Source organism: Vipera berus (genome assembly GCF_964194415.1).
Source record: "Vipera berus genome assembly, chromosome: 3".
Taxonomy (NCBI): Eukaryota; Metazoa; Chordata; class Lepidosauria; order Squamata; family Viperidae; genus Vipera; species Vipera berus.
Window position 1 is genome coordinate 211,069,863 of NC_138204.1, and position 23,207 is coordinate 211,093,069.

Sequence of the window (23,207 nt, forward strand, 5' to 3'; positions counted from 1 at the left end):
CAACCCCCTGCTCAAGCAGGAGACCCTACACCAGGGGTAGGCAACCTTGGCTCTTTTATGACTCATGGACTTCAACTCCCAAAATTCCTGAGCCAGCATGGCTCAGCTTGGAAACCTCTCCCTTTCCCCTCAGCGTGGCTGGCTCAGGAATTCTGGGAGTTGAAGTCCACCAGTCATAAAAGAGCCAAGGTTGCCTACCCCTGCCCTATACCATTTCAGATAGGCGGCTGTCTTGCAATGACAATCATCAGGTCACAACACAAATATCATCAGGTCGCAAATGGGAATACAAGACCCCAGGAACAATGCAACTCATCAGTATGAGTCAGTTGTCAAGCGTCTGAATTTCAATTAGGTGACCACAGGGATACAGGATGCTTTCACTCAGATTCCTAGATTGCTTCTCCTGCCAAGATATCATCACATATTTCATCATTTCCTTTGCACATTACAGAAAAACTTTATCTTGCTGAGTTTGAAGAGATTAAAGAAGTTCCTCTTGTTTTCCTCCACCTTGGCTGCGTATATGCTCTTTTCTCAAAACATCTCTACCACAAGACTTCAAAGTGTGAATCCGGATTCATCAAAGACCTTGCATTTTCTGGGCATCCTTTGGTTTTCAAAGAGTTCTGCTGATACTTCTTGGCTATCCTCACCAGGTAAACCTGTTGTAAACCAAGAGTGTAGCTCTTGGAAAGTGTTCTATGTCAAGAAAAGCAAAACAGAAGCCTTCTCCTGTTCTGGATAGGTTGAAAGAAAGGTTGGGATGAGTGTGTGGTGATTTTCTCCATTGTGTTGACTTGAAGAAATCCTACACTTTTTTGGAAATTGAAAGAAGAGCTGGAAAAAAAAATTCCCCAAGCTCTTCCTGAAAAGAAAACCAATCCAAATAGATTGGCTAGGATCAGATGGGCGGCAAAGGCAGATGGGATTTCAGATGAGAGCTGGGTCAGGATAGGGACTCCAAGCCAGCCGTTCTTTCCAGATTTGGAGAGAAAAGGAGAGTGAGATTAGTCCTCATTTTATAATATCCTCGGAAACCAGAGAAAGAAGAGGAAGTAAATGTCAAGAATAGCCTTGAGCGGTATAATTTATGTTCTTGATACAGATTGATCCTCCTGTTGAGCGACCAGCCAAAGTGAAGCACTACTAGGTAAGGTAGAGTTTTCAAATATTTGAGAAAATTGTGCTTAAGGCAAATGTCTATGGAGATTCTCATTCATCCAAGTCATGATTGTCCCAAAGGTGCTTTTTCAAGAGACAACTGGGTTTTCTTTTTTCTCTTTGAAGACTGTTTTGCTTCACATCCAAGAAGTTTTTTTTTTTTTCCAGAGCCATCTTTCTGTCTGGCTCTCCTCTTCAATAAGCTACAACCTTCTTTCTAAAGCAGTCTCCATTTTGATTATTCCCGGCTTGGACTGGACCCCGATGAAGATTTTTCTCTCAACAAGCTTCTTTGCTTTTTGATAAAATATGAATTATACTGTAGAGCCATGATGGTGTGAGTTGTTACATAAAAGCATGCATACAATACATTGTATGTATATTAATGTGCAGGATTTCAGGCTAACTCTGCCGACTGCCAGCAGTTCGATCCTGACCGGCTCAAGGTTGACTAGGCCTTCCATCCTTCCAAAGTTGGTAAAATGAGGATCCAGATTGTTGGGATGGCAATATGCTGACTCTGTAAACTGCTTAGAGAGGGATGTAAAGCACTGTGAAGCGGTATATAAGTCTAAGTGCTGTTGCTATTGTGTAATATGTAAGGATAAAGGGACAAATAAAACAAAATTTCCTTTGAGTCCAACAGAATTTCTAGTGGCTGCATGGTTATATTTATCAATTTTTGCTGGTTATAAGATGAAAATGGCTTGCATTATTTTCTTCCAAGTGTTTCCTTTTGATACAGCAGGCTAGCTTCTAGTACTAGGATTTTTTTTAGTGGTCTCTCATTCAATGGTAACCAACATGTCTGGATCTTACCTCAGAGATTCAAATCCTTTCTCACATTGTTAAAATACTGAAATGTGCAGTACCTTGCTTTTTTATGATTAATTTCTTTTCCGCAATGTATTGTATGCATGCTTTTATGTACAACTGACAGCAGAATCTAGAAAGAATGATAGGTGGATTTAATTTCAAATGGAGAAATGAGAGAGAGAGAGAGAGAGAGAGAGAGAGAGGGAGAGGGAGAGAGAGAGAGAGAGAGGGAGAGAGAGAGAGGAGAGAGAGAGAGAGAGAGAGAGAGAGAGAGAGAGAGAGAGAGAGAGAGAGAGAGAGAGAGAGAGAGATGCAGATGAGACAGAAACAGAGATTGCTCATGCCAATAAAATCCTAATTCTATAAACATTACACATCTTGCATTCCCATCCAAGATGGTGGTAAAGTGAACTAGCCTTTCCCCCCATTATTCTCAGTGAACTTTTAAGCTTTTTGTCTGTTAATTTGTCTCCTATCCAGTGGATGGTCAGCAGAATATTCTTACTTAAAAGCAATTCTAGGATGCTTTTTTATTTGCTTTTTTTTTCCAAACTAATCCCAACATCATCTCCATGATGGATTTTTTTAAAAAAAAACCATTTATGAAAACAGTTGAGGGAGAAGTAAGCCAACATCCTATTTTCCAGCCCACCAAGTACAACTTTTTTTTCCTGCCTCCTGGAATAACTACAGTGTACAAAAAAAAGACCCAGTGTTCTTCCAAAATCCTCTTAATTTTATTGGCATCAGTTTTTTTCTAGGACATTCCAAAAATTGTTGTCAGTTTACTCCAGTCCACCATCTTCCTTTAAATGCACCCATATTTAAATTGAACTCTATGCTTTTAATCAGGGTTCCAAAATTCTCTTCCAAGATCATGTGCCCCCCCAGGACAATTTCAGATTATTGCTTCTAGAACTTTAGTAATTTCATATGTAGCTCATCCCACCCTTGAGGGATAGTAGGGACCCTCTTTGATCTCTTATATCTGGCTCTCTTTTCATTATTATTACTTTGCTGTTGATATTGTTTGCTCTTACTAATATTCTAACCAGCGTTGAAAGTGTTTGGTATTCTAGTGGGGGAAAAAACATATCTGTGGGCTTTGTAACCATTTTTTTCCTATTGTGGCAAGAATCCAGAGAAAGAAATATTTTGGGAAGTATTAAAAAGGCAGAATATATTTCCCCAAAGGTTCTTAAGGCAGAATCCAACCCACCCCCAAGTCTCTCTGCTCCAAACAGAAACCAGGTTTGCAGAAATGTAGATGTGATAATCTTGTCAGAAAGGTTGGAGCTAGAATCAACAATTCCTCACACCAAAAATCCAACAGTCATCAGCCATAGCCACAGGGAAGCCAGATATGACTTTTGGGACATAATAGGATTAACCCACCACCAACAGAATACCAGAAAGGCACACTCAGACTCAGGTGAAGGTTCATGCCACAGGAACAACTCCAAACAAAAGCTCAAGAAGGTATAAAAACCCCTCACTCCCTACCAGTGGTGGGACTCAGCCAATTCGCACCACTTTCGCAGAACCAGTAACTAATTTTTTGTTGCCCAGGCCCACAATGGACTTCTGGAAACAGCATCCACATAGAGAACTGGTTGTCCACAAATTTGTATCCCACCACTGCTCCCTACTACGTGTGGTTAGCTTTCCCAGAGCCATCTTCCTGTCTGGCTCTCCTCTTCAATAAAGTACAACTTCTTTCTAAAGCAGTCTCCATTTTGTTTATTCCCAGCTTGGACTGGACTCTGATGAAGATATTTTTTTTCTTTCAACACTATATTAGCAAATTCATCCTCATAAGGATGTTTTGAGACTTCTCTAGAAAAAAAAGAAGTTCCTCATTCTCTGGCAAGTGCGATTAAAAAAAACAACACTTATTTCCTAGTAATTGTGCCTCCTCCCCTACCTCTATGTGCCCAAACATACATCAAGCAATTCTGTAATATATGCTGCTGAGGAATGAGTGAGTGGCCACAGTACTTCTGAAGTCAGAGTTGAGGTTAGGAAGAAAAATCTTGACATCTGGAAGAAGACCTTGTGGGGATCTAGAAGGAGGCCTAGTGGTCTTCTCCCCAAAAAAAATAATAGGTAAGACATTCATAGAAATTTTTCTTGTTACTAGCTTATTACTAGCTTTTCCTCATCTCTCTATCATCCTTTATCATATACAGCCTTGTCTCCAAAACATTTGATTGATAAGACTGCTTCTTTGCTTCCTAATATGTAGAGAGAACTATTATTATTATTATTATTATTATTATTATTATTATTATTATTATTATTATTATTATTATTATTTTGTTGTTGTTGTTGTTGTTGTTGTTGTTGTTAATCATCGCATAGTCAGCCAGATGTTCAGACTGGGTTTGGCATTTTTTTCTACCTATCAGGTCCTTACCAAGGACCTGGGATAGGCAGATGTGGATGTTTGATGGTATTACATACTGTATATCGTCGCAGGATGGAAGCTGTTCCCAGTAAGGGTGCCTTTTGCAATTGACCGATGGCGAGTTTGTCAATGCTGAAGGTGTTCAAGTGTTGCTCCAGTTGTTTTGGGATTGCACCCAAGGCACCTATTATTATTGTCACTACACTTGCTTGCCTTTGCTACAGTCATTCTATTTCTATTTATAGGTCTTCGTATTTTGTTATCTTCTCCAGTTCTTTCTCATCTATTCTGCTGTCTCCAGGCACTTCCATGTCCACTATCCAAGTCCAGAATAGTACTAAAGCATTTCTGCAATGAGAGAAATGAAAATAATTTGTCAGAATATTATCTTTTTTAATGTTTTTTTTCTTGCTGTGCAATTAATTACTTTCTAAAGCATTGAAGCCAAGTCATCCCTCAGTATTGAACTCATATCTATACAAAATATGGAAGAAGAGTTGATGTGCATTTAATGCAGGGGTGTCAAACTCGCAACGTCACGTGATGTGTCATGATGTATCATGACTTTTTCCCCAATGGCAGCAATGGAGTGGGCATGGTTTTGGTGTGATACATCTGGCGCATGGGCCGGCAGTTTGACACCCCTAATTTAATGGGTTCACCAAGTTAGGAGACATCATGGTGACTTTGTAATTTTCAGTCCTAGTACACAGTATTAGGAAAAGCCCAAGAAACATCAAGTTTTGTCTGGCAGGTTGGGTGTAAAAAAATATCTAAATTTCCTCTTTAATGTCCTAGCTTTGTTATTATTTGTAGTAATCATAATCATAATAGTAAAGTTGGAAGGGACCTTGGAAGTCATCTAGTCCAAACCCCTGCTCAGGCAGGAAATCCTATACCATTTCAGACAAATTGCTGGCCAGTCTCTTCTTAAAAACTTCCAGTGTTGGAGCATTCACCACTTCTGGAGGCAGGATGTTCCACTGGTTAATTGTCAGGAAGTTTCTCCTTAGTTCTAGGTTGCTTCTCTCCTTGATTATTTTCCATCCATTGCTTCTTGTCCTGCCTTCAGGCACTTTGGAGAATAGCTTGACTCCCTCTTCTTTGTGGCAGCCCCTGAGATATTGGAACACTGCTATCATGTCCCCCCTCATCCTTCTCTTCATTAAACTACACATACCCAATTCCAGCAGCCATTCCTTATATGTTTTAGCCTCCAGTCCCCCAATCATCTTTGTTGCTCTTCTCTGTACTCTTTCCAGAGTCGCAACATCTTTTTTATATCGTGGTGACCAAAACTGGATGCATTATTCCAAGTGTGGCCTTACCAAGGCATTATAAAGTGGTATTAATACTTCACTTGATCTTGATTCTATCCCTCTGTTAATGCAGCCTAGCACTGTGTTGGCTTTTTTGGCAGCTGCAGCACACTGCTGGCTCATATTTAACTGATTATCCACTAGGACTCCGAGATCCCTCTCACAGTTACTACTATTGAGTAAGGTACTCCCTATACTATACCTGTACATTTGGTTTTTCTTGCCTAAATGTAGAACCTTACTTTTTTCACAATTGAATTTCATTTTGTTAGATACTGCCCAGTGTTCAAGTCTGTCCAGATCCTCCTGTATCTGAAGCCTGTCTTCTGTAGTATTGGCTATTCCTGCCAGCTTGGTGTCGTCCGCAAATTTGATGAGTTCCCCATCAATCCCTTCATCCAAATCATTGATGAAGATGTTGAAGAGCACTGGGCCCAGAACAGAGCCCTGGGGCACCCCACTACACACTTCCCTCCATGTAGATGCGGTTCCATTGAGGACCACATGCTGAATACTGCCGGTCAGCCAGCTACGAATCCATCTGGTGGTGATGCTGTCTAACCCACATTTTTCTATCTTATCAAGTAGTACTTTGTGATCTACTTTATCAAATGCCTTACTGAAATCCAAGTAAATTATATCCACAGCATTCCTCTGGTCCACTAATTTTGTCACTTGGTCAAAGAATGGAATAAGATTTGTCTGGCATGATCTGTTTTTGACAAACCCATGTTGGCTTTTAGTAATGACTTTGTTTGCCTTAGATGCTCACTGATTCATTGTTTGATTATCTTTTCCAGAATCTTCCCAGGTATTGAGGTCAGGCTGATAGGTCTGTAATTTCCTGGATCCATTTTTTCCCTCTTTTTTGAAGATGGGAACTACATCAGCTCTTTTCCAGTCCTCTGGTAGTTCCCCAGTGCTCCAGGATCTTTGAAAGATATAGTTGTTCTGAGATCACATCTGCCAGTTCCTTGAGAACCTAGGGGTGTAATCCATCTGAGCCTGGTGATTTGAACTTGTTTAGGCTGGACAGGTGCTCGCTTACCATTTTCTTGTCTATCTTAACTTGTGTTTTTATTCTGTTTTTTATGGCACTATTTTTGATAGGTTGGTCTGTTTTTTCCCTTTGTGTAAAGACAGATGCAAAAAACGAATTAAAGAGTTCTGCTTTCTCTCTGTTGCTTGTCACCTTCTTGCTACTTTCCCCCACTAATGGACCAATCATTTCCTTCACTTTTTTCTTGTTTTTTACATGTTAAAAGAAGCTTTTTTTTGTTATTTTTGACTTTTTTTAGAGGATCTTCATTTTATCTTGTATATTCTTCCCTTCTTTTAATTTAACAAAACCAAATTTCCTCCCTCCCTGCCTCCTTCCTTCCTTCCTTCCTTCCTTCCTTCCCATTCATTAATCCATGTCGCTTAATATTCACTACTCTTAGATTTGAAGTCAAAATCTTCCATGTTCCATAAGAACACCAGATGGGACCATAAATGGAAGGTGACCTCCATGACTTTGATGAACCAAGGCTTCCATATTATACTTTTTATTCAGATCAACTAGGCCAGATTATTATCCTTAGTTAACCACACAAATTGCATCATTCCATGCAAATTGTGAGGATAGGATTGCTAATAGCAATAGATTTGGGCTTACATACCATCCCATGGTGCTTTATAGCACTCTTTGGGCAATTTACAATGGAAAGTGTTATTTACATTTTTGCACCCAACAATCTGGCTCCTCATTTTAATGGATGGAAGGATGGAAGGCTGAGTCAACCTTGAGCCGGTCAGGATTGAACTCCATGTGGTAGGCAGAGTCTGCCTGCAATATTGCATTCTAACCATTGCACCACCAGGGTTCCCAATGCTAGCCTAGAGACTGCCTTGCAATATGCATTCAGGAGCTGCAAGCCAGGCTAATGCCATCTGTTTCTCTTTTGTTCCAGCAGAAGTACCTGAAGCCACAGAAGGAAGAAAAAATACTGGAGCATCATGAATATGACTTCCCCCTCTCCATTCAGTGCCTTAGCACAAATCAATGCAACATCCATTGGCAAAAGCAAAACCTGTAATGAATCCAGCATAAATGATGTGATGCTTACTTTGGCATCCCTCACTATGATTGTTTGTGTGTTGGGAATGTTGGGCAACGGCCTTGTTATCTGGCTGCTGGGCTCCTCCATTAAGAGGAACACTTTTGCCATTTATATTATCAACCTTTCTGTTGCGGACTTTGGTTTCCTCACCACTGAGCTGATTATAGAAATCCATGGGCTTTCTACACATTTCTACTGTGGCTTTCCCTATAACCTCTTCCAAACGGTCCTGCTGTTAATGTACAGTGCTGGGCAATTTCTCCTGACAATCATCAGCATCGACAGATGTATTTCGGTCCTTTTCCCAATTTGGTACCGATGCCACCGGCCGCTGCATCTGTTCACCACTGTGTGTGCTGTCATCTGGGCCGTCTCCTTCAGCCTCTCTTCAATTCACTTCACAATTGCAACTGTTTTAAAACACGAAGTGAAATATTCCCGGAACTATACGTTCATTGTTAACGCTGTGATTTGTCTCCCACTTATGACCATCTCCAGTGTCATCTTGTTTATCAAACTCTTCTTCATATCCAGAAGCCAAAGGAGGAGGCAGCTTTTGACCGTTGTCTTGCTCACTCTTTTCTTCTTCTTAGTCCTGGCTTTTCCACTAAATCTCTTTTATTTCATCCGGGAAAAATTGCCGTCTGTAAATAAAAATATTGTACATTCTGGCTACTTATATATCAGCATCAACAGCAGCATTAATCCTCTGATCTATTACCTGGTGGGGAGACAGAAGGGTAAAACTCAGAGGAGCATCAAAGACTTGCTACAGAGAGTTTTCAAGGAGGAAGAAAACTGTAGCGATCAAGTGGAGACTTCAGAAGATTCCAAAATCTGAACTCTTTAATTTCACCATTGCCATTCAAAAGATACATTCACTTCTTTCCAACCAACCTTTTTTTAAAAAAGAAACTGTTTCCTGTATTGATTAATTTTGGCATGAAACCAGGAATTTATGCAGATAATTATCTTCGTGGAATATCAAAACATTTGTCAAGTTGGACTAACCTATTTTACCAAGTATCTCCTACCTGAAGATGAATTAACCTGCTCTAGTTCTGCCTTCCTCAACTTCTATGGCCTCCAATTCTCCAAAGCACCTGAAGGCAGGACAAGAAGCAACGGATGGAAACTAATCAAGGAGAGAAGCAACCTATATATATATATGCATATATACATATGTTTTAAATGTTTGTTAAGCATTCAGAATACACTTGCTTAGTCCCAGACACGGGACAAATCTTATTTCCTGTTTCAGCCTATATATACATACATACATACATACAGCCTATATATACATACATACATACATACATTAAAATTTACACAAATATGAGCTGTCACCGGTGTGACTACTGCCTGTCGATGGCCTTCAGGTTAGGCTGACACAGGAAATAAAGATTTGTTTGGGGCCTAGCAAGGTAATCTAAAAATAGTTAACAAGCATTTGACATACATACATACATACATACATACATACATACATACATACATACATACGGTAAAGGTAAAGGTTCCCTCGCACATGCGTGCTAATCATTTCCGTCTCTAGGGGCTGGTGCTCATCTCCATTTCAAAGCCGAAGAGCCAGCGCTTGTCCGAGGACATCTCCGTGGTCATGTGGCTGGCATGACTAGACGCCAAAGGCGGACGGAACGCTGTTACCTTCTCACCGTAGTGGTCCCTATTTTTCTACTTGCATTTTTACGTGCTTTCGAACTGCTAGGTTGGCAGAAGCTGGGATGAGTAACAGGCGCTCACTCTGCTACGCGACACTCGGGATTCGACCCGCCAAACTGCCGACCTTCTGATAGACAAGCTCAGTGTCCTAACCCACTGAGCCACCGCGTCCCTTTTCATACATACAGTGTCTAGAACAGGGGTGGGGAACCTTGGCTCTTTTACGACTCGTGGACTTCAACTCCCAGAATTCCTGAGCCAGCATGGCTCAGCTTGGAAACCTCTCCCTTTCCCCTCAGAATTCCCCTCAGGAATTCTGGGAGTCGAAGTCCACGAGTCATAATAGAACTTAGATTGCCTACCCTGGTCTAGACAATGGGACAATTGTTTAGGATTTTCAAAGTTGGAAAGACTTCATCATAGGAAGGTGAAGCCAAAATGTCCCAGGTTTTATCAACTACATGGCCAATGGAGAAGGATAATGGGACTCTAGCTCAACATTATCTAGAGTATGATATGTCTCCTAACTCCACTAGACCAGGATTCACCGTATCAGCTGAATCAAAAGGAGGACATTTATTACAACAGGACCTTATGAAATCACATTTAAATGTCAAAATTTTTGAATGGTTCCAGAATGATTGAGAATCTACATAGTGTAAACATTCCCGAAGAAAAGAATCAGAGAAAGACTGAAAATATTTCAAATGGTAATATCTACATATAAACTGATCTCTCTTCCTACACATTTAAATACATTGTGCTTGGAGCAATTACATTCCAGCAATTTGTTACAACTTTATTGGCTGCACATATGCAGATGATATTTAAAGTGTTTCTTGTTACTGAGGACAGATACAGAAGCAATTAAAGCAACTGAAACCATGCTGTACAACTTTTATGGAAGGGAAAAAAAATAACATTATTTATTCAGTGTATTCCCCCTTAAAAAGCTAATGACAAAGCATGGAGGAGCTCTGGACTGTTTTTGCTTCCTTATGAAAGTGCAAGTGACTATTTTAGACAAAAATTCTCTGCGTTTAGCTCTCGTGGATTGACTGCATCTTTCTTCTGCAACTATACTATAACCATGTGGGGCTGGCCATAAAGAGAGTTTGAAAACTTCAAGTGTTGTTGGAAGGCGTAATGAGGGTCACTTTGCATCCTGTGTCGTGGTTCCGTTAGATGAGACCAGTAAAAACAGAACTCCAAGGCAAGAAATTTCCTTAAAGAACATATTTATTGGCTATAAAGTATTGGCAAGATCAAAAGTGAAACCAAGACTGAAGTTCCCTCCCAAAGGTTACAATGTTACAAAGTTGAACTTCCCACCCCAGTAATATCACATTCCCCAATAATTTACTTTGGTGGGCTGTGTAATGGAAGCTTCAGCCTGCCAAAATTCAGGCAACAATGACCTTGGTTCCCACAGGACAATTTATTTTGTCTAAACTGAAAAATACACATCCCCCCTCCCACTTCTGTGGCAACTGAAAATGAAGTAAAAATGGCTTCAGGCAAGTTCATTTGCGGCACTGACATCCTGATTTTATTATGTTTATTGTGTCCTAATTTCAACAGCTGCCTACTTAGTTTAAGAAGCAACTTATAGATGGTCAATTGCTAAATGGTTCTGAAAAAGTCTGTACTCCCATATCAAAAACAACAGAGGACATTGTTGCCAACCTTGGGAAATAAAGGAAACATTCTGAGCTTTGTGGTTTCATATTTTAAATTCATGTAAAACCTCTTGGAGTTTCTACCCTCACAAAGTCGGGTGTTGCTTTTGACTTGAGAATTGTTATCACCAAATAACTACTTTTTGCTTCTGGATGGGTTTCAGGATGAGGTTATAATATGTTTTATGTTTTAGCCTCCAGTCCCCCAAAGATGATTAGGGGAATGGAAACTAAACATATAAAGAATTGTTGCTGGAATTGGGTATGTTTAGTTTAATGAAGAGAAGAATGAGGGGTCACATGATAGCAGTGTCCCAGTATCTCAGGGGCTGCCACAAAGAAGAGGGAGTCAAGCTATTCTCCAAAGCACCTGAAGGCAGAACAAGAAGCAACGGATGGAAACTAATCAAGGAGAGAAGCAACCTATATATATATATATATATATATATATATATGTTTCAAATGTTAACTATTTAGATTACCTTGCTAGGCCCCAAACATGGGGCAAATCTTTATTTCCTGTTTTCAGCCTATCTTAAAGGCTATCAAACAGGCAGTAGTCACACCGGACAATTCATATATTTGTGTAAATTACTAACAAAGAATTAAAGGGAAACTGAGATGCATTTCTGACTCCTTAGTCGTCCTCAGTCAGCTATACCCTTCTGAGATTCGAACCTGGGCTGATTGCATACAAGGCAGTGTTATTTGCCTCTAAGCCACAAGGTCCCTCTCGCTCTGTTAGCTTTTTTTTCTGCAAGGGAAGATATGTTTCAAATGTTAACTATTTAGATTACCTTGCTAGGCCCCAAACATGGGGCAAATCTTTATTTCCTGTTTTCAGCCTATCTTAAAGGCTATCAAACAGGCAGTAGTCACACCGGACAATTCATATATTTGTGTAAATTACTAACAAAGAATTAAAGGGAAACTGAGATGCATTTCTGACTCCTTAGTCGTCCTCAGTCAGCTATACCCTTCTGAGATTCGAACCTGGGCTGATTGCATACAAGGCAGTGTTATTTGCCTCTAAGCCACAAGGTCCCTCTCGCTCTGTTAGCTTTTTTTTCTGCAAGGGAAGATATGTTTCAAATATATATATATATATATATATATATATGGATCTTTGGTTATTCGGGTTTTTCCCCGCGTAGAACTAAAGGTGTAGGAGCGACGTTTCGACGGAATCCCATCCGTCATCATCAGGCTGGTGGCTTCTGCTTCCTTCTTCTGGGAGAAGCATGTGGCTGTTTGTTCCTCTTTTTTAAACTGCCAGTGGGTGGAGGTGTGCTCTGATTGGGTGGGAGTTTAAGTGTGTTCTGATTGGGTGGGAGTGTGTTTTGAATGGTGGGTGTGTTCTGATTGGGTGGAGGTGTGTTTTGAGTGTATGGGCTGGTCTCAGCTGCCAGCCTTAGACCTGAGCTGGTGAGTTGTGCTGCTTTTGTTTGGCTTCGTGTTTGTGGTGGTGCCATGTTTTTATAGTGGGTGTCGGTTTGCTTATTGTGTGGTTTGGAGGGGTTTAAAGTGGCTGATGTTGCAGCTGTAGTTAGGTTTCTGTTTTGTGGTTGTGCCTCATTATCATTGTGGGTTCGGATTTGCTTTTTGAATGGTTGTGTGGTGGTGATGTCATGTGGTGTTATCATGAGTTTGGGTCTGGTATCATTCTTGGTGGTTGGGACTCGTCTGTCAATCAAGGTGGGTTTCCAAATGGTTGGTAGGCGAGAGGTATCATCTCGTTTGTTTATGCTGTGGGGGCGTTTTTCTATCTCAATGGCTTCTCTGATTATTCTGTTGTTAAAATGTTCAATTTTGGCGATAGTTTTGGTTTTTTTAAAATCAATTTCATGTCCCGTGGCTTCAAAGTGTTGGACCAGGGATGAAGTTTGTTCTCCCTTTCTGAGTGAGTTTTTGTGCTCTTCAATGCGTGCACTTATTCTTCTGTTGGTCTGTCCAATGTATGTGGTGGGGCAGGTGGTGCATGGGATTTCGTATACTCCTTGGTTTTCTAAGCCAATTATGTCCTTGGGGTTTCTTAGGATGGTGGATATTTTTCTGTCTGTGTAGAATGCTGTTTTGATGTTGTGTTTTTGGAGGACCTTGCTGATTCTGTCTGTGGTCCCTTTTAAGTATGGGAGGAGGGCTTTGCCATTTTCTTGTTCTCTGTCTTGGGTTTTTGTGGGTGTCTCTCTTCGGATTAAGTTGGTAATCGTGTTTCTTTGGAATCCATTGGCTGTTAGTACATTAGTGAGAGTGTGTAGTTCGGTTTTTTGGTGTTGTTCGTCAGCTAGGTGTTTTGTTCTGGAGATGAGTGTCTTGGCTACGGAGTTGATCTGTGCTGGGTGGTGGTGTGAGAGTGCGTTCAGATAGCGGTTTGTGTGTGTTTTTTTATGGTAGATAGTGTGTCCTAGGGAGCCGTTGGATTTCTTGTAGACTAAGACATCAAGGAAGGGAAGTTGATTGTTAGCTTCTGTTTCCATGGTGAATTGTATTTTGGGGTGTAGGCTATTGAGGTGTGTGAGGAAGTCATCCAATTTTTCTTTGCCGTGTGGCCAGATTACGAAGGTGTCATCTACGTATCTGAGCCAGAGTTTGGGTTTGTGGTTGGATTTTTCTAGAGCGAGGGTTTCAAAGTGTTCCATGTAGAGGTTTGTGATGACAGGTGAAAGGGGTGATCCCATGGGTGCTCCTTCCATTTGTTTGTATCTTTGTCCATTGTAGATGAACCTCAGAACCTTTGTGGTGGTGCCATGTTTTTATAGTGGGTGTCAGTTTGCTTATTGTGTGGTTTGGAGGGGTTTAAAGTGGCTGATGTTGCAGCTGTAGTTAGGTTTCTGTTTTGTGGTTGTGCCTCGTTATCATTGTGTGTTCGGATTTGCTTTTTGAATGGTTGTGTGGTGGTGATGTCATGTGATGTTATCATGAGTTTGGGTCTGGTAACATTCTTGGTGGTTGGGCCTCGTCTGTCAATCAAGGCGGGTTTCCAAATGGATACCTCTCACCTACCAGCCATTTGGAGACCCGCCTTGATTGACAGACGAGGCCCAACCACCAAGAATGATACCAGACCCAAACTCATGATAACATCACATGACATCACCACCACACAACCATTCAAAAAGCAAATCCGAACCCACAATGATAACGAGGCACAACCACAAAACAGAAACCTAACTACAGCTGCAACATCAGCCACTTTAAACCCCTCCAAACCACACAATAAGCAAACTGACACCCACTATAAAAACATAGCACCACCACAAACACGAAGCCGAACAAAAGCAGCACAACTCACCAGCTCAGGTCTGGAGCTGGCAGCTGAGACCAGCCCATCCACCCAGAACACCCCCCCCAATCAGAACACACCCACCATTCAAAACACACTCCCACCCAATCAGAACACACTTGGTCCCCCACCCAATCAGAGCACACCTCCACAGAACACACCCCCTCTGGCAGTTTAAAAAAGAGGAACAAACAGCCACATGCTTCTCCCAGAAGAAGGAAGCTAAAGCCACCAGCCTGATGATGACGGATGGGATTCCGTCGAAACGTTGCGCCTACACCTTTAGTTCTACGCGGGGAAAAACCCGAAAAACCAAGGATCCACATACAGGCACCCGCGAAAACCTCAGAAAACAAATACACATATATATATATATATATATATATATATATATATATATATATATATATATATATATATATATATATATATATATATATAGTGGCTCAGTGGGTTAGGATGCTGAGCTTGTCGATCAGAAGGTCGGCAGTTTGGCGGGTCGAATCCTGAGTGCCGCGTAACAGAGTGAGCGCCTGTTATTCGTCCCAGCTTCTGCCAACCTAGCAGTTCGAAAGCACGTAAAAATGCAAGTAGAAAAATAGGGACCACTACGGTGGGAAGGTAACAGCGTTCCGTGCGCCTTTGGCATCTAGTCATGCCAGCCACATGACCATGGAGACATCCTTGGACAAGCACTGGCTCTTCGGCTTTGAAACGGAGATGAGCACCGGCCCCTAGAGTCGGAAACGACCATCACCTTTACCTTTACCTTATAATAAGGATTGGTGGTTTCATTTTGTTCTCTTTCTGTTAACAGATTGGATCCTGGACTAGATTTTGAGTATTCTAGAAGTGAAGATGTTGTGAATTCATTACATGAAGCCTTTAACAATATTTCTGTTCCATACAATGCTGATAATACAACACGAAATCTTATCAATGGATTTATTGCTGTTATTTGTGTTTGGGGCCTGGCTGGAAATGGAATGACAATTTATATTCTGGCCAATGCCATCAAGAGGAATTCTTTTATCACTTTCATCCTGAATCTCTCCATTGCTGATTTTGGGGTCCTCACATCCCTCATTATTGCAATTATATTTGTAGTGGTGTCACTTCTGGGTAAAAATACTGACATTGTCAATACCATTCCCTTCTTGATTTTTGAGCTCTTTTTCTTCACCTATTCTGCTAGCCAGTTTCTGTTGATGGCCATCAGCCTGGACAGGTGTGTGGCTGTCCTCTTCCCACTCTGGCATCGCTGCCATCGTCCTCCATATTTGTCCACCCTGGTTTGTGTCATCATCTGGATCCTCTCCTTCCTGCTCTCTGTGGTGCACTTCATTCCCCACCAGACCAGAAACTCTGGAAGTTCACCTTTCCTTTATCAGCTGATTGTGAATGGCTTATTTTGTACGCCTCTCATGGTTGTGTCTACTGTGACCCTCTGGATTCACATGAGATCTAAATCGCAACACAATCAAATGAAGTTGCTCACCACCATCTTGCTGGCTCTCCTTTCCTTCCTCCTTTTCTCTCTCCCAATGAATGTCTTTTACGTCATTGAATATTTTTGTCCTCATCATCTCATTCTGATGACCATTGGGATAGGATGTGCCTCTCTCAACAGCAGCATCAACCCTCTCCTTTATTATTTAGTTGGAAGGAAAAAGAAGGGAAAGGACCAGGCCAGAGCATCTTTCAAAGTTGCTCTGCAAAGAGTCTTTAGGGATGAGCAGGCAAATCCAGAAGACCAGGGAACTCCGAAGGATGACAAGTTGTGAAGAGCCACTGACACTGTATATCCAATATTTTATGCTACTGTTTAATGTAGTATATAACATGTGCTTTCAGTAAGAGTGTAAAAAAATTGATGTGATCTACAAGACAAAACTATAAAACTCAAAACCACGAAAAGAATAAACAATGCTGTATTCATGGTTTTTAAAGTTAAAATGTTTATACAGAAAATGTCTTTATATTATTCTATTTGGGTTTTTTTATTTTTTATTTTTTTATTTTTATTTTATTAAAGAGTTTTACAAAAACAAGATTTTACAATATTATTTGGGTTTTTTCATAATAATAGCTTTGCAGCAATAATTATTATCTTATACTGGATGATTTAAAAAAAACAAAACTATAGCCTTTATCATTTTGAATATTATGCTTTGTTCTCTATTTTCCAAGCATTATCATCAAATTACAGAGTCTGAGATTCAGTTAGCCACTATAATCAACTTAGTAGCAGCTTAGGAACTTCCCTTTTTGAAATTAAGTTGTAGCTTGAATTGAAAGTTAATTGAAAACTTGAACGGTTTTAAATATCGAGGGGCATTAATGTCTGTTTATATTTTAAATTATGCACAGGAGATTTTATATCATTTAAATCAGTAGTACAAGTAAATTCTCCTTCAAGTCAGTTTTTATTCCTAAGTACTGTATAGATAAGGGACGCGGTGGCTCAGTGGGTTAGGACGCTGAGCTTGTCGATCGGAAGGTTGGCAGTTTGGCGGGTCGAATCCCGAGTGCCGCATAGCAGAGTGAGCGCCTGTTACTCGTCCCAGCTTCTGCCAACCTAGCAGTTTGAAAGCATGTAAAAATGCAAGTAGAAAAATAGGGACCACTACGGTGGGAAGGTAACAGTGTTCCGTGTGCCTTTGGCGTCTAGTCATGCCGGCCACATGACCACGGAGACGTCCTCGGACAAGCGCTGGCTCTTCGGCTTTGAAACGGAGATGAGCACCGGCCCCTAGAGTCGGAAACGACTAGCACACACGTGCGGGGGAACCTTTACCTTTTACCTTTACTGTATAGATGTATCCCTTTTAACAGAAGTATCAATCAAATGACTTTTTTTTTTTAGCCAGAGAAAAGAGATGGGAAAAAAGAACTAAACCAACCTCATAGGGAACATACAAAGTTTAGAAGGCAGTGGGGAAAAAGAGAAAGCCATGAAGGGTGATCAATTTTGTTTTTACTTACAATTATGTGTAAGTGAATATATATGGAATAAAGACATGTCAAATTATTTAAGTAATTACAGGAAATAGAAAAAAAGGAAACCTTGCTGTGTAAATAATCCAAGAAATGAAATACGACATTGACGATCCAGAAAATATCAGACTTCGTATTATTCTATTTTTTACCCTAACAGCTTTATAATATTTTTATATTTATATTTACATTCACAATAAAGTTTGCCTCTAGATTTTCTTCTTTTCAATGTATTTTAAAAATTTATGGTTTTCATCATTTTAAATCTTTTTTTTTCTACGTGGCTTCCAATCTTTGGTTAACCTTTGTTGACATTTCAAATCCTTGCAATACATTCTTCCTCTACTCATGAGTAAAGAGACAAAACACAGGTGACCAAACATAGGTAGCATTGATCCTTCATCAGTGATAACTCTTGGTTGTGAACATCCAACTCGAGAATTCAAATAAATCACCAGGATCATTTCAGTTCCAAAATTCTTACTGTTTATTGAATACACGGCATAGCATTGTCAAAGCAAAATTCTCTCTGAGGTTCCCAGACACCAAATCAGACAAATAAACAATAGTTTCTTCACACAAGCCCTCGCCCTCTCACATAGTCTCTGTAAAACATTTCCCTTCATTATGGGAACCATCTGCTTTTCTTCCACACCTGCTTCAGTGTCCTTGGAAATGATTCAGGCTCTCACGGACTTCAGCAGAATCGACAAAGTTTCATTTCTCCATCTAAACACTTTTAAAGCAACCTCTCCCCAACCCCCAACTGTAATGGCAAGACTAAATGAAGAGGCTGTCAAGGTAAAAATCACCTTTGTAGAGGGCGACGGACCGTGCTTCAGAGAATGCATGATACACTTGCAGGAAGGCAAGAAAAACAAGACGCATAATCTTACTAAATACCTTTTACTTACAAAAATATAAAAACTAAATATATATTATACAGAGCTAGCTGGGCTACATCCTAACGTAACAGTCAGTAACAGCAAAGAGAATAAAACAATACAGATAACAACCCAGAACTTTCTCTAGACATGCGCAATAAACAGACTGAAACCATAACATAGCTAGTCATATGGGATTCACTATGGTTACCAGATAAGTTATCACAACAGGTGCAGAGAGCAGGGGAAAATGTACAGTTAGAAATGAACTTTCTGACGAACAAAAAAAAACAACGTGCAGTGACATTCCCCTCCTTTCGTCAGCAAAGTGAAGACTCAAGTAAGGCACATCTTCTCACGCAGATACTCATGCTGGGCTGTAGGAAGTGGTTTGTTCAGCATGTCAGCAATTTGATCACGTGTAGGCACATACTGTAATGTCACAAAACCTTGTTTAACCAGTTGCCTTATATTTTGATATCGGATGTCAATGTGTCTGGACCTTGAACCTGTAAAACGTGTTTCAGAAATATAAACCACAGATTCATTATCTTCCATCACTGTGATTGGTCGAATCGGATGTGTCCAGATATCTGTGACTAAAGCATCAAACCAGGTTAAAGAATTGCATGCATCAGACACACAAGCATACTCAGCTTCTGTAGAGGAACAAGAAACAAGATTCTGTTTACGCACATGCCAGTAAACAGGACATCCATTTAAAAACATCATGTAACCTGATGTACTTTTCCGTGACTTCTTATCACTCGCCCAATCTGAATCTGCAAAACAACATAACTCTGCATAGTCAGTATGTGTGGGTTCCAACAACAACTTCATGTCTTTGGTGTGTTTTAGATACCTCAATAACTTTTTAACACATGTCCAATGAAACTGTTTTGCCTTGCCTACGTGTCGTGATAAAAGATTAACACTAAGTGCAATGTCGGGTCTAGTCCAACTACTAATATACAGCAGCGACCCAATGACTGAGCGATATAGTGTTTGATCTTCGAACTCAGGACTTGGTTCATGTGCCAAAATGTGAAAGTCGGTTTGCATGGGTATACTCACAGGTTTAGCATCCTCCATGTTACAGTGATGTAACAGTTGTTCAATCTTCTCTTCTTGTGTGAGACTAAACCCCTTCTGAGTTTTGGCAATTTGAACACCTAAATAAGTGTTAATACATCCTAAACACTTCAATGTGAAAAACTTTTGTAAAGCTTTAGCAAAAACCTCACTCATCTGCTTATTTGGACCAATATAAACAATATCATCGACATAAACAAGAATTATCTCATACCTATTACCGGATCTTTTGGTAAACACGCATTCATCTGTTTCGGACTTAATAAAGCCCATTGAATTTAGTTTGTCAGAAAGACATAAGTACCACATTAAACCAGACTGTTTCAGACCATAAAGACTTTTGTGTAGAAACCAGGTATCCCCTTCTTGCTGTCTGAAACCTGGAGGACCTTTGACGTAAATTTCTTCATCAAGATCAGCGTGTAGATAAGCCGTTTCAACGTCGAACTGGAAAACCTCTAGGCCAAGGATAGTTGCAGTGGCTAAAGCAATTTTCACACTTTCAGTTCGCACCGTGGGTGAGTATGTATTTGTATAGTCCTCAGGATAACGTTGAGCGAAACCCTGGGCTACGAGTCTGGCCTTGTACAACGACTCACCATTCGGCTTCTTTTTGATCCTGTAGACCCATCGAGTACCAATAACTTTCTTGTTTGCTGGAGGGCCTGCGGGCGTAAATACTTGGAGTTTCTTTAGACTGTCCATTTCAGCCTGCATCGCCTCAAACCATTTATCTTGTTCTGATTCAGGAAGATGTTTGATCTGTGTGAACTTCTCAGGTGGAAGTGTAACATTACAAATCAAAGGTACAGGTGTTTTTGTTACTTGCCACGAATACCGTTTTGGAGGGATTCCCTTTGTGGTCCTCTTGGAACGTCTCGGGCCAACCGTCCATTCTTCTTCCGTGTCGTCCTCGTCTTCATCATCGTCGCCAGCAGCAACATCGGCGGCTTGCGAAGACGGAACAGTAGGTTGAGAAGAACTCGTGGAAGGAACATTCTCCTGTGCATCTTGATCATCAGGTTGCGTGGCATCAGCAACATCATCTCTAGGAAAATAAACTCCAGGATCGTTAGAATGAATCCTGGACCAGTCAGCATCTTCCTCAAAAGTAGCAGATTGTGAAACCACAATAACATGATGAGAGTCAATGTATTTGCTCCATTTTGAATTATCATCAATGCCCATAAATCTCATCCTTTTTGCTGCAGGACCCCCTTTCTTTCTTTGGGCTAAAGGAATATTCACCATAGCATAGGAACCAAAAATATGGAGATGTGAGAGATCAGGCTTGTGTCCATACAACATGAAATAAGGGGTCTGATTTATCGCACTACTCCAAATACGGTTGATGATATGGTTAGCATATTTGATAGCTTCACCCCAGTATGGAAGACTGAGGTTAGCATCTTCAAGGAGGCAACGCATCATGGTTTGCAAAACCCCATTTCTGCGTTCTGCCACCCCATTTTCAGCTGGAGTATAAGGAGCAGATGTCTGATGTACTATCCCATTCTCACGCATCCAGTCCTGGAAACGCTGAGACATGAATTCAGCACCACGATCACTCTGGATTCTGGCAATGTTGACCTCGAATTGGGTATAGACAAGACTAGCAAAGTCTTTAAAGATCTGAAAGGTCTCAGATTTTTCTTTCATAGGATATACATATCCATATCTAGAATAATTATCAACGATTGTCAAGAAATATCTTTTACCACCAAGTGTTGGTGCAAAAGGACCAACTATGTCAGTGTGTACCAAATCAAAAATGCGTGTTGACAGGCGTGTAGCGCGTTTTGGAATTGCTGCTGCCTTGGATTTGGCTTTCTTGCAGACAGCACAGTCCAAAAACACCTTACACCCCTTTAGATCCAAACCTCTTGCGAACTCTGGCATCTTCTTCAGAACACGGAAACTGGCATGACCCAATCTTCTGTGCCACTTATGGATACACCTGGAATGCAAAGGTTTACCTGTTAGTGAATTCTCAACATTAGCATTTTTGTTAGGAACCCCAGGCTTGCTGTGAGCAACCTGTGTCTTTTTTGTATTTTTATCATTATTAGGAACCTTTGGAGTAGCAACAGGATCTCTCTCTGGGACGTCTTTCTCTGGGCCTGTGCTTTTTGGAACGTGTATACTTGCCTGCTCTTGCTGCTTAGACTTTGGTTTTAAATAATAAACACCACCAATCAACATGGTTTCAGCAACAATATCTCCGTCTTTGACTATATAACTTGCTTTTTCAAGATGGTGGACCTGAAAATGAGAAAACCTAGACAAATGACTCTGACTAAGCAAATTACTACTGGCAGACGGAACATAGTAAACATTTGGAATGAGAGCATCAAGCTCTTCAATATAAACAGTTCCTTTTCCCATGACCTGAACAGGATGATTGGAAAAAGAATAAAGTTCACGAAGTTCAGGTTCAGGCTCGTGCATCTCAGTGTAAAGCTCTTTTCTGTAGGTAACATGTAATGCTGCTCCACTGTCTAAAGTCCAAAGAAGTCGTCTGTCGTACTCTGGTTGAGGCTGTGGATCGTTGGTCACAACCAATGTGGCAAGTGGAGCTTGTGGATCACGCCTGGAACCACGACCACGACTTTGTCGTCCGCCTCTACCTCTGCCTCCTCTGGAATCTGTTCCTCTGGGCTGGTATGTGACAGGCGCTGGAACTCGTTGGGGACAATCCCGGGTGGCATGTCCCACACGATTGCAGATGTAGCATCTTGGCATCCTTGGAACGTAGGTCCTTCCACGGAAGGCACGCCTCGCTGAAGCTCTTGATGCAGGTGGTTCCCTTAAATGTGGCGCAGCTTGCATAAGTGCCTCTTTTTCGGCTAAGATCCTGCATACATGATCCACTGTGCGTTGAGCAATAGGCACTTGATTGATCTTGGAAATAGCATCTTTCCACTCATGATTCAAAGAATTGATGATAATGCTGATCATTTGAAAATCATCAATAGGATAGCCTTTTTCACCCAGTTCTTTTCTAATACCTTTCATTGTAGTCAAATGTGCTCCAATATGTTCACCAGATTTTAATCTGGAACCATGGAACTCAGACAAAAGTAAACATGTAGACTCGATTGATGTAGGCCGATAACATGTCTCTAACTGAGTCCAAATTTGTTGGGCAGTTGCATCTTGTGAAAACGTGAGCTGCAATTCAGTGTCCATTGACATCAATAATGTTGTGCATGCTCTATTATCCAAGTTCCATATGTCAGGAGTCCATGGCTGGGCAGGAGGATTAAACACCATCATGTGAGTACCTTCTCTGCGTAACAAAAGTCCAACCTCACTGACCCATGCCCTGTAATTCTGTCCTGACTTCTTTAATTTTGAATCACCAGCCAGTGGTACAATGGAAGGTGTTTGATGAGGAATATACAATTGAGGTACTGGCTGTGCAGGTTGTGCAATCCGACCATAACCTGCAGGGGGCACCAGTGGCGTCCGTGCCTGGACATGCGGCAGTTGCATTGAAGCTGCCGGCAGTCTTGGTGCTGGCTGTGACTGTCTTTGAGCTGCTATTCCACCCTGGCCAGCAGGAGGCGCTGGCGCTGGGGCTGGTGCATTAGCATAATCTGCAGATGACACTGGCCTTCGCATATAAGAACCCGGTGGCAATTGCATGTGGGTTAAATATGGCTGTGCTCTGCCAGGTAGAGGGGCTTGCATAGAAGCAATATTAACAGGAGAAGCAACAGTAACAGGAATCCTAGCACCATCAAGGGCTGGAGCCTCAGATAACGGCAGAAATCTTGTA

General features: G+C 41.0%; 2 protein-coding genes across 2 annotated transcripts; both read left to right on the plus strand.

Annotated features, from left to right (window-relative positions):
* Positions 1 to 7,704: 7,704 nt before the first annotated feature.
* Positions 7,705 to 8,649, plus strand: LOC308666902 (proto-oncogene Mas-like; the record flags this gene model as incomplete). The annotated part of the gene is made up of 1 exon (XM_081325895.1): positions 7,705 to 8,649. One exon carries the CDS (start codon positions 7,705 to 7,707, stop codon positions 8,647 to 8,649), a length of 945 nt encoding a protein of 314 aa, XP_081182021.1.
* Positions 8,650 to 9,929: 1,280 nt separating this feature from the next.
* Positions 9,930 to 16,237, plus strand: LOC308665542 (proto-oncogene Mas-like; the record flags this gene model as incomplete). The annotated part of the gene is made up of 2 exons (XM_081323603.1): positions 9,930 to 10,000; positions 15,271 to 16,237. 2 exons carry the CDS (start codon positions 9,930 to 9,932, stop codon positions 16,235 to 16,237), a joined length of 1,038 nt encoding a protein of 345 aa, XP_081179729.1.
* Between the last annotated feature and the right edge of the window lie 6,970 nt (positions 16,238 to 23,207).